Raw genomic sequence first — 12,500 nt, 5'->3', positions numbered from 1 at the left:
ACACACACTCACACACACTCACACACACACACACGTGCAAGTGTTGTTAGGCCGGGTGGTGATGATGTGGCAGATCAATACTAAGACTTGCTCTAGTGCAACGGTATTTAAAGTTCATTCATTCTCTTTTTCTTGCGCGCGCACACACACACACACACACACACACACACACACACACACACACACACACACACACATATATATATAATTAATAACCCATTCTTTGAGAAAACACAAAGAAAGATTAAAATGTTTTCTTTGTACTCCTGCCTCTTTCTTTCTTTCTTTCTTTCTTTCTTTCTTTCTTTCTTTCTTTCTTTCTTTCTTTCTTTCTTTCTTTCTTTCTTTCTTTCTTTCTTTCTTTCCTTATTTTCATTCTTCTTTTCATTTCAGGCTTTTTTAAACGTCACACCAGTGTGGGGTTCCTACAGCAGGCTGTACAGACATGTGTGTGATGTCATCAGATCGAACCTCAAAGCCCAGATTGAGATTTAACTTACATTTTGCATCAAATGTGTTCCTCAAAATTACAATTACAGAAGACAAGAACAAAAACCCTTCTACTTTCTTCTGCTCCTGCTCAGGGCCACAACCATGTTCTCTACATCTGCCTCTTTCAAACCAACCCCCTGCATGTTTTCCCTTACCACATCCATAAACATCCTCCTTCTTCTCCTCCTGCCTGGCGGCTCTATCCTCAGCATTCTTCTACCGATATTCCCCGTGTCTCTCCTCTGCACACGATCATTCCTCTCTCAAAACATTCTCTCCTACCTGCATGGTCTCTCTAATGATCTTGTTTCTTATCCTGTCCATCAGCATCTTCAACTCTGCTAACTCCAGCTACACCTTCTATCTTTCTGTCAATGCCACTGTCTCTATATCAGGAACAGTGAGATTCACTGATTCGCATCGGTGCATCGGCATAAAAGTTAACGATGTGATGCATCGATTTAAAAAAGTGTGCATCGGAAACAATTTGGCATTTGTATCGTTGATGCATCGTTTTTAACATCTTAACGTCGGCTTTCATTCCCCTTTACTCCAACGCGTACCCCCACCTCTCCAGGCTCTTCTCGACCTGCTCCCTGCTCTCACAACAAATCACAATATCATCTGCAAACATCATAGTTCATGTAGACTCCTATCTGACCTCGTCCATCAACCTGTCCATCACCACTGCAAACAGGAAACTCAGATCCTTAATGCAGTCCAACCTTCACCTTCAACCATTCCTACTGCACACCTCACTGCTGTCCCACTGTCCTCACTGTCCCCACTGTCCTCACCCATCCAACTTCAACCATTCCTACTGCACCACCCTCACACACTCCTCTGCCACACCTGACGTGCTCATACAATACCATGAACCAAAAAGATTGTTTTTTTAAGGTAAACAAAAAGTTATAACGAACATAATAATAATAAAAAGAAAAGAACAGCAATAAACAAAAGACTATGACTAGTAATAAATCATGTGTGTGTTGAATTAATTGTCCAGTCTGAATCAAGTTTCATTCAAGGATAAGACGTGTGTGTGTGTGTGTGTGTGTGTGTGTGTGTTTGTGTTTATTCAGACCGTTATAAATCCTAGAGTTAATCACTGTGAGAGCAACAAATCCAGGCCTGAGGCCAAAATCTCCACTAACGGCTGCCCACTTAAACTGACTAATGACCTTCCTGCTGAGTGTGTGTGTGTGTGTGTGTGTGTGTGTGTGTGTGTGTGTGTGTGTGTGTGTGTGTGTGTGAGAAAGAGAGAAAGAGAGAAAGAAAGAAAGAAAGAAAGAAAGAAAGAAAGAAAGAAAGAAAGAAAGAAAGAAAGAAAGAAAGAAAGAAAGAAAGAAAGAGAAGAAAAAAAAACAAGCCATAAAGTAAAGTTATTTTTATCACCATCGACTGATCACAAATCTGTCAGTGAGGAGAAACTCCCAGCAGCTCCGCCCCCCTGACCACGTACTCACACACACAGCCCACGTGACGTCCCTCACACACACAGCCCACGTGACAACCCTCACACACACAGCCCACGTGACAACCCTCACACACACAGCCCACATCACGACCCTCACACACACAGCCCACGTGACGTCCCTCACACACACAGCCCACGTGACAACCCTCAAACACACAGCCCACGTGACAACCCTCACACACACAGCCCACGTGACGACCCTCACACACACAGCCCATGTGACGACCCTCACACACACAGCCCACGTGACAACCCTCACACACACAGCCCACGTCACGTCCCTCACACACACAGCCCACGTGACGTCCCTCACACACACAGCCCACGTGACAACCCTCAAACACACAGCCCACGTGACGTCCCTCACACACAGCCCACATCACGTCCCTCACACACACAGCCCACGTGACAACCCTCACACACACAGCCCACGTGACAACCCTCACACACACAGCCCACATCACGACCCTCACACACACAGCCCACGTGACGACCCTCACACACACAGCCCACGTGACGACCCTCACACACACAGCCCACGTGACGACCCTCACACACACAGCCCACGTGACGACCCTCACAAACACAGCCCACATCACGTACTCACCCACTCAGCCCACATCACGTGTTCACACAATCAGCCCACATCACGTCCCTCACACACACACACACACACACACACACACACGTCTCTCACCCACACTGCCCATACTACGATCACATCCCTCACACACTCCCATGTCACCTGGACCTTCTGTTTCATTCCTTCTGAAAGATTTTATTATCTGGACCCAAACAGATGTCCGTGTCTCGACATCAGATGTGTGAGCTTTACTACAGAAAATCACGACGAGCATAAGTCATAATGAGAAATGATGAGAAACCTGGTCCTGGAGGGCAGAAGATTCCAGAAGTATGAAAGCCCCATGGTGATAATCTACAGCTAGGTGCTTTCTGCTTCATCTCAAGGTGTTCTTCATCTGCATTCGGTGCACTAACATCCTATAACACACTCAGCACTGGATTATCACATACTGACAGAAATCCCAGGAGTAAAAACATCAGTAACCCTCGTGTGTCTCCGCCGTGAGGAAGGAGAACGAGATCAGATCAGGAGCCCAGAGACCACCTGCAGCACCTTTCAGCTCTATAATGTAGCATTGAGCAACAGCATGAACACACACTTCCGACTGTCTGTCTAAATGCCTCTCACACACACACACACACACACACACACACACACACACACACACACACACACACACACACACACACACACACACACACACACACCAGGAGAGGCCTTTTCCTTTTTTAATGGGCGCCGTGGTGACAGCATCCTATTTTAACCTTAAGAGCTGAGAGCTAAAATACTTCCCACCCCCTCCCCCTCTCTCTTTCTCATTCTCACACACACACACACACACACACACACACACACACACACACACACACACACACACCCTTTATATTGTATTTCGTTCATTTTCTAACTCTGTCTTCTTTCTTATAACCTCTCTCTCTTTGTCTGTTGCTTTCACTCTCTCTCTCTCTGTTTCTTTCATCTGTTTCCTTCATCTTTTCCTTTTCATGCTTTCAGTCATTCCCTCGTTCATGCTCTTTCTTATGTTCCCTGTTGCCTTCCCACTCCTGCTCTTTTTCCCCTTCACCCTCTTTGTATGTCTGTCACTCTGTTGCTTTCTTTTTTTTTTGTCGCTTGCTATTTTTTTGCTTTTATGCTTTTTCTCACACACACTTTACTATCATTCACTTGATCATTTCATTCAATCTTTTTTGTTCCCCCTCTCTTTCTCTTCATCCTCAGCTGTATGTCATCAAGGACAGAAAGATAGACAGACACAGTGAAAGACATTTTACCTTCTGAGCACGCTCCTTCATTACAGAGCTCATAATTACTCAGGGAGAGAGAAAGAGAGAGAGAGCGAGAGAGAGAGAGAGAGAGAGAGAGAGAGAGAGAGAGAGAGAGAGAGAGAGAGAGAGATACTGAAAGAATTATGTAACAATAAAGAAGAGATAGAAGGACAGAGGAAAAAAAAAAGAAATCGAAGGAAGGTAGATAAAAAAAGATAGCACAAAGGTAAAAAAAAAAAAAGGTAAGAAAGAGAGAAAGCATCAGATTGAGAAAGAGAAAATGAGAAGAAAGAAAATGAAAAGGAAGAGAGAGATGTCGACAGAATCAGAAAGAGGGGAAACTGAGTAAACTATAAAGACACAAGGGAGAGAAATAGAAATAGTAAAGGACAGAAATAGAGAGAGAGAGAGAGAGAGAGAGAGAGAGAGAGAGAGAGAGAGAGAGAGAGAGAGAGAGAGAAAGAAATAAAAGAGTGGGGCAGACGGGTGAGAGAGTCTTTCAGACTGCACCGCTGTGTCCTTGAGGTTCTACCAGTCATCTGTCACACACACACACACACACACACACACACACTCAATGAAGTGAAGGACAGGATGGTGGTCTGATTCAGTCTACATCACTCTGACGCTCCTCATCACTCACTAACACTCATTCCTGTTACTAAAAGCAGCTCGAGTGATGGATCAGAGGGCAGTGAGTGTGTGTGTGTGTGTGTGTGTGTGTGTGTGTGTGTGTGTGTGTGTGTGTGTGTGTGTGTGTGTGTGTGTGTGTGTGTGATTGTGTGTGATTGTGTGTGTCTGTGTGTTAGCCGAGGTTAATTATAGCATCTCATTTAGTGTGGGTGTCTGAGGACTCGAGTGGAGAGGAGTGGCTCATTAACCATCGCCATGGCAATGTGAATATGAACATTGAGTGTGAGGAGCCTCAGGAATCACTGCTGAGACCTTTCACAGGGTCGGGATCGAGCTCGGGTCCTGGTTTTGATGCCGCTGCCTTGCTCTGTCACCAGTGGTGGATGAAGTACACAAACCATGTAGTAGATTTAAAGTGGAGATACACTAATGTTCCTCCAGTAACAGTAAAAGTGCTCCTTTAAATGTTGAGTAAAAGTTTTTGCCTTCAAATGTACTTAAGTATCTGAAGAAGTGATTTATTATAACTATAATGTTCCTATTATCATTTTTGTCACAAGACTCTTTACTTAATCACCTCAGTTTCTGTGTAAAGACTCGAATGTGACTCTCAGCACACTGATCTATTAATAGAATGATATTAATGACTCAAACACTGATTGATTTCTATTATAATCATCATGAACCCAAAAACCTTGTTTTTAACTACTGAAATAAAACGTGTAAATGAGGTCACGTGTGTTGTGGTGAGTTCGAGTCTGGAGTTTCTTCATCATTAATTCCTCTGTAAATGTTCTGCTTGATGTTGAACTGTATGTTGGTGATCAGTAGATACACCAATCGCCGATCAGAACACATGTAAAACAGCTCGACCCTGATTGGTGATTCGCTGCGTGTTTCACCAGTTACGTTTTTATCCTCGTTAATAAAAAAGAACAAATGATTTCACTAAGATTAGTTAAATAAAGTGAAATATTTGACTTTGAAATGTAGTGACGTTTCAGTAAAATCTCCCCAAATGAAAACTCTTCAGTAAAATAGATACGTGAATAAGCTACTTAACTATAGTAATGAATTACATTTACTTCATTACTGTCCACCAGTGCACACCACACACACACACACACACACACACACACGCACGCACGCACACGCGCACACACACGCACACACACGCACACACACGCACACACACGCACACACACACACCTTGTGAATGAATGTAGCCTGCTGGTTCAGAGAGATACACCAAAAACATAATGTACTGTTGCTGCCGTTCCTTCACTATTAGTGCACATAGATCTTATGAAGAAGTTTGATCTCCAGGAGGAATTTTTGGGGTGAAACTCATAGTGTGTGTGATCAAACTCCTAAACACAGTGCTGACATACAGCTTTCTGCAAAGAGGGAATCCAAATCCAGGTTCAGGTATAAAATCCAACAGTACCAGTCGGAGTCAGTTGGAGGTGCGTCACATCGGGTCACCGAAAGCAGGAAAAACACTTACAGAATCCAAAAGGCTTTACATTTTTTTGTAAATATAAAACTTAGATAAGCACGTGCATTTACAAGAATGTTACTAGGAGTTGCATGATGGTGAAGTACTGCTAACTAAGAGTCCTAATTAATTCCGCTAGCAAGAAAAAATAATCATATTTTTATCATTCAAATAAAATACTGATGTGGAGATGAAACTGCTCACATCCTGTTTCAGAATGATCTGGCAACCCTGTTCTTTCTGTAAATATTATTAACCGGTTTGTCTGGTTTATTACAGGTGTATGTCACTGCTTATAAACTGCACACACACACACACACGCACACGCACACACTATTTTTATCAAATATAATAGTTATGTAAATACAGTGTTTAGTGGGAATAGGAACCTCAGTGTCTCTTTCCAAAAAGGGTTTTTTTATGTTAAATACCCCAAATGACAAGAACACAATGTGTGTGTGTTTGTGTGTGTGTGTGTGTGTGTGTGTGTGTGTTTGTGTGTGTGGTAGATAAATAGCAGATGAAAAGCAGAGTCAGCATCACAAAGCAGAGAGAAACCAGCACACACACGGCGTGGAGCTCTTGTTACCGTGACAGCCGAACGTTTCCAATAAAGCACTGTGAAGTTTTGGAACACACCCAAACGCCGCTGACCTGATTCTCCTCGTGCGTCACCCTCATCTGCTCCTTCAGCACCGAGGTACGTGCCGCCTCCTCCTTCCTCATCCCGCGCTCCTTCTTTAGCTCGGGGCTCCAGAAGCTCTTGATGCTATTGGCCGAGGAGCCCAGTTTGCTTTCCTTCAGCTCCAGCTCTCGGCGCAGGATCTCGTTCTCACGCTGCAGATCACGGAGCTGTGCCTGGAGTGCCCCCTGCTGGTGGTGCTGCAGGGCCAGAGAGCCCATTGAGCCCAGTTCACCGTAAGACAGGAGGTCTCCGTGCGGTCCCAGGCCAATGGAGGCGATATTAGGACTGCTCCCCATAGCCGTCACGCGGCCCCCGTACACTGCTCGGCTGGCACCTCGTCCAATTGTCATGATGCCTCTCGGGTAGGTGGCGGTGGAGCCCACAACCTCGTGCTCGCTCAGATACATGGGGCCTGAAGTAGCGTAGGCGGCATTCAGAGACTGTATGTTCTCCATAGACAGAGTCTTGGCACCCGAGCTGGCGCCGGTCACCCTGCGGTGTCCCAGACGGGGCGATCGGGGCAGGCGAGGAGAACGAGCTGGGCTGCCCTCAATATGGCTGACGCCTCGTGCTGCACCGCTGTACATTTTCTGGAATCGTAAGGAAAGATCAGGGGCCGTGGCCAGATGAGAGACTCTGCCCAATTTGATTGCTGGTACAAGGTTTTACTGCATCCTAAAGAGGCACAGAAAAACACAGGGTAGTTAATAAGGGCACCTGTTAACACCAAGCATGTTAACTACAGACTGGCCATCTCAAACTCTAGAATAACTCAGACACACATATAAATAGACTTGACTTGAGTCAAGTTTCAAGTCAAGTCAAGTTTATTTGTATAGCGCTTTTCACAACAGACATTGTCTCAAAGCAGCTTTACAGAAAACAACAGTGAAGGTGAATGGTGTGCGTTTGTCCCTGATGAGCAGCCGTGGCGACAGTGGCAAGGAAAAACTCCCTTAGATGATATGAGGAAGATACCTTGAGAGGAACCAGACTCAAAGGGAACCCATCCTCATATGGGTGACATCAAAAGTTTGGTCATAAATCTTTCAACAATACAGAACAATTTGTGATCATCATAGATCCAGCATCAGCTTCTCCATGCCAGGGCCTTTAAACACTCGGCATCTACTTCTCCATGATCATCCATAGGTCCATAATCTTCACGAGGTGGGACGTGACTGGAGCTGGCCAAACCTCAGGAAGCCTCGGGATGGGGAGAGAAAGAGAAGCAGTGGAGAGGAATTAGCGTAGCTGCTGTTCATGATATTAACAGCACAAGTTGATAATGTGCATGTGATCAGATGTTCTGGAGCACAAGGTTATGATGTGATGTGTGTGATGTGTGTTATGTGTAGGCTTTGCTAAAAAGATATGTTTTTAATCTGCACTTAAACTGGGAGAGTGTATCTGAACCCCGAACACTGTCAGGAAGACTATTCCAGAGTTTAGGAGCTAAATGTGAAAATGCTCTACCGCCTTTAGTGGACTTTGCTATTCTAGGAACTACTAGAAGCCCAGAGTTTTGAGATCTCAGGGAGCGTGACGGATTGTAGCGTGTTAAAAGACTGGATAGATACATGGGAGCCAAACCATTTAGTGCTTTATAAGTGAGTAGCAGTAGTTTGTAGTCTATTCGAAACTTAATAGGAAGCCAATGTAGGGACGATAAGATTGGGGTTATATGATCGTATTTTCTTGACCTAGTAAAAACTCTTGCTGCGGCATTCTGAACTAACTGAAGCTTGTTTATTAATGATGCAGGACATCCACCTAGTAATGCATTACAGTAGTCTATTCTAGAGGTCATAAACGCATGGACGAGCTTCTCTGCATCAGATAGATAACATATTTCTTAGCTTAGAAATATTTCTAAGGTGAAAGAAGGCTGTTTTTGTAACTTGATTGATGTGATTTTTGAAAGATAAGTTGCTGTCTAAAATAACTCCCAGGTCTTTTACCATTGAACTAGTAGTTACAGAACAACCGTCTAAATGCAGGCTGAGATGCTGGAGCTTCTGTGTACTATTTTTTGGGCCGATGAGCAAAATCTCCGTTTTATCAGAATTTAATAGCAGAAAGTTATGGGTCATCCAATCTCTTATTTCTTCAACACACTCAGTTATGCGAGCTAATTGAGCTGTATCGCCTGGTTTGGATGAAATATATAGCTGGGTATCATCAGCATAACAATGGAAGCTAATTCCATGCCTTCTAATAATATTTCCTAATGGAAGCATGTATATTGTAAAAAGCAGGGGTCCCACTTGACTTGACTTAATTTAATTAATTGAGTTCAGAAAAGCTCCAGCAACTGATGAGTCAAACTTGGAGAAGGAGATGAGTTTGTCACGAGCAAAAGCTCATTTTAAATGCAACCTGAACATCAGATACATCACTCAGTACCTCCTACTGAGATTTTTTATGGAGCTGATAAACAGGATTCAGGAGATAATACACACAAAACTTGCAGAAAATCAACACAAATCTGAAGTATTTATCAGGAAGGCAGAGACGGACAGAGCGCTCGATCCTACATCTACGCAAGAAACAACCGGAGCTTAGCAAGCTGAGCTTGTTTTTTTCAGCAATTTATGTCTAGAATTACACAAGTGATGAATTGGTCTGGTCTAAATGCTAGTTTTTTATAAACAATATCAGAAGAACCCTGCAGGAATGCCACCAGGAGGAGAAGGTATTGTTCTCTCTTTCACTGGAAAGACACAGAGAGTAAAAGCAAAACGAACAAAAAACCTCAGGAATTTGAACATTTCCTACCAAGAAAAGATGAAAAACACACGTAGCTCAGTGAAACCACACACAGCTTTCAGCACTACTGAAAAACGTCCACAGAATTATCCGAACTAAGGTGTGACAAATCACAACAGTGAAGAGGAAATTGTGTGGATAAAATGAACAAATGCACACACACAGGGTCTTGGATGTGGTCATGTTTCATGTGAAGAAAGAATGAGTCACAAGCTCCAGGGTTTGTCACCTTTGGCTATGAGATTCTTTCTCTCTCACACACACACACACACACACACACACACACACACACACACACACACACACACACACACACACACACACACATTAAGAAGTCTCTGAGATCTTTGTGAGACACTTACTGGTCACTTACTGATCCAGGTCACTTACTGACCCATGTAGGTAAATAAAAAGTGTGTGTGTGTGTGTGTGTGTGTGTGTGTGTGTGTGTGTGTGTGTGTGTGTGTGTGTGTGTGTGTATACGTGTGTGTGTGTTCAGCGTGTTAAAGCAACAAGCTGTCAGTGGTGATAACGACGACAGTGATGACGCTGCTGCTTAGAAGACGATCGCCATGGCAACTGCGGAAAGAAAAGTACAAGTGATTTCACCCTTATGTCCTCTGACCACACACTTGTGTGACACTGTGTGTGTGTGTGTGTGTGTGTGTGTGTTAAGAGAGAGAAGTATATGTGCAGTGCAGATGGCCAGGTCATCTGGGCTACATGGACATCCAAAAGACAGCGAGGACACATCCTGGACTCCCTCACTTCTGTGATCATTTGTGTGTGTTTGTGTGTGTGTGTGTGTGTGTGTGTGTGTGTGTGTGTGTGTGTGTGTGTGTGTGTGTGTGTGTGTGTGTTTGAGAGAGAGAGTGAGTGAGACCAGAACTCTCTTACTTTTTCTGGCAGTGAGCTGAATATAATATCAGTTCTGAATATCATGCTAGCTTGGCTGTTAGCATTCTGTCCTTGTAAGTAGGTTGTGAAAAGGTTGTGTAAAGATTGTTATTAGGTTGTGAGTAAGTTGTGAGCAGGTTGTGAGCAGTTTGTGAAAGGGTTGTGTGAAGGTTGTGAGAAGGTTGTGAATAGATCGTGACTAGGGTGTGAGAAGATTGCAATTAGGTTGTGAGTAGGTTTTGAGAAAGTTGTGTGAATGTTGTACTAATCCCAGCACAGTGATGTTAAGGGTTAACTCATTTTCCCAAACCCCCAATTAGACACAAGCAGTCTGCTGTTCGATGCTTTGCTTGGTTTCCTTGAGTTTTCTTCATGCTAGCTGTAAGGCTAATCCTCTCCTGCACACCTCTGTGATTAGATTTTATTCTGCTTCACTTCTGAACGGTGTTTTTATACTCAGGTCCAGACCAGCAATCGATTCTGGCCGCTTTCAGAAGAGTGTGTGCAGCCTTTATCACCACACACTGCAGTAACCACAATCCAGAACAATTTTACAGCAGTGCTACTCGTCACACGCAACCCTACTAATTAATTAGTAAATAACACGCTCCAAGACAATATCATGATAATACATTTACCATAACAGAAAGTCACAATACAGAGAACACACCTCAATCAGACAAAGGACATGCCTTCTTTAGACAGAGGACACGCCTCCTTTAGACAAACAACACGCCTCCCTCAGACAGAGGACACACCTTCTGCAGACAGAGCACACGCCTTCTTCAGACAGAGGACACGCATTCCTCAGACAGAGAACACGCCTCCTTTAGACAAAGGACATGCCTCCTTCAGACAAATGACACGCCTTCTTCATACAGAGGACATGCCTCTCTCAGACAGAGGACACACCTTAACACAAAAGACACGCCTTCTTCAGACAGAGGACTCACCTTCTTCAGACAGCGGACACGCCTCCTTCAGACAGAGGACACGCCTCCTTCAGACAGAGGACACACCTCTTACATTTTGACTAATTGTGAGTACACAACTCCTTGACACAGGGCACACCCCTTTAGACACAGAGGACACGCCTCATTCGGACACAGGATACACACTTTCAGACAGAAGACGTCTTCTTTAGACACGGAGGACACTCCTCCTATTTTATCAATTAAACATTGATAATTTAGGTGTTTTATTTTAAAATCTATCACTAATTAGCATTAAACTAAGAGGCTGAACATCAGCTGTTAGCATAGTAGTAATGTAGCTAATGCAGAATTTAAATGATACAAACACACATAAAATAGGTTCAGGTTACAGAGTGAGGCGTCAGTGCAGGAGCTGAACCTCATGAAGTTGAAAGATCCACCTCAAAGCTGGAGCCTTGATGACGTCCTGTGCTGAAATGTGCAGATTCCTTCTGTTCAGTGCTGCTTTTTATTTTTCTTTATATCGTAAAAAAAGCGATAATATTCCAGCAGGTCAGAATGGATTTTACATCAGCACCGTTATAAATCCTACGCTCACCTGCTGATCATCAAACCCAAATCTGTCCTATTATCAAGCAAACGTTTTCACGTCCATCCGAATCATCTCCATCAGAGCATACACAGAGACGCTGCTTTTTATTTTTATCCTTCACTCGGTCTCCATCTATCTGTCTATCTGTCTCAGCATCACGCTTGGGCGAGCTCTGGATTCAAAAGAAGGGAGGGCTGGAAGCGGCTGAGATGGGGGACGTCCCCAGCTGAGCTCGCTGATGCAAACCAAAAGGTAAATTACCCACAATTCATGTGACCCTGAAACACTGCATGATGATCAAGAGACAGAAATAGATGGAGATGGAGATCATTTAGGTCAGAAAAGGGTTCAAAGGGAGTCACGTCTGATTCTATTAAACATGTCTTTGTTGAATAAACATGAGTACACCAGGGTACACACCAGGGTACATACCCCCAATCCTACACACCATACCACCCCATCAATCATACACACCACCACACCACCCCATACCCCCCCACTACTATTCCATACCCCCACTCCTACCCTACACCCCCACTCCCTCACACCACACCACCCCATACCCTCACTCCTACCCTACACCCCCACTCCCTCACACCACACCACCCCATACCCCCACTCCTACCCTACACCACCCCATACCCCCA

At 44.2% G+C, this 12,500-nt stretch overlaps 1 protein-coding gene across 6 annotated transcripts in view; it reads right to left on the bottom strand.

The window, feature by feature from the left end:
- Nucleotides 1-12,500, bottom strand: part of erc2 (ELKS/RAB6-interacting/CAST family member 2) — a 47,356-nt gene that overhangs the window by 31,512 nt on the left and 3,344 nt on the right. For 4 of the 6 annotated variants that reach the window (XM_083533625.1, XM_083533626.1, XM_083533623.1 and 1 more), the window contains exon 2: nucleotides 6,630-7,335. In XM_083533625.1, coding sequence (XP_083389751.1) covers nucleotides 6,630-7,247 — 618 coding nt within the window. In that variant the 5' untranslated portion in view covers nucleotides 7,248-7,335. Of the gene's footprint in view, nucleotides 1-6,614; nucleotides 7,336-12,500 lie in introns of all 6 variants that reach the window. The other 2 variants (XM_083533624.1, XM_083533627.1) reach the window with 1 other exon arrangement.

The sequence above is a fragment of the Silurus aristotelis genome, assembly GCF_946808225.1.
Source record: "Silurus aristotelis genome assembly, chromosome: 28".
NCBI classification, from domain to species: Eukaryota; Metazoa; Chordata; class Actinopteri; order Siluriformes; family Siluridae; genus Silurus; species Silurus aristotelis.
This window is presented reverse-complemented; position numbering and strand designations above follow the sequence as displayed.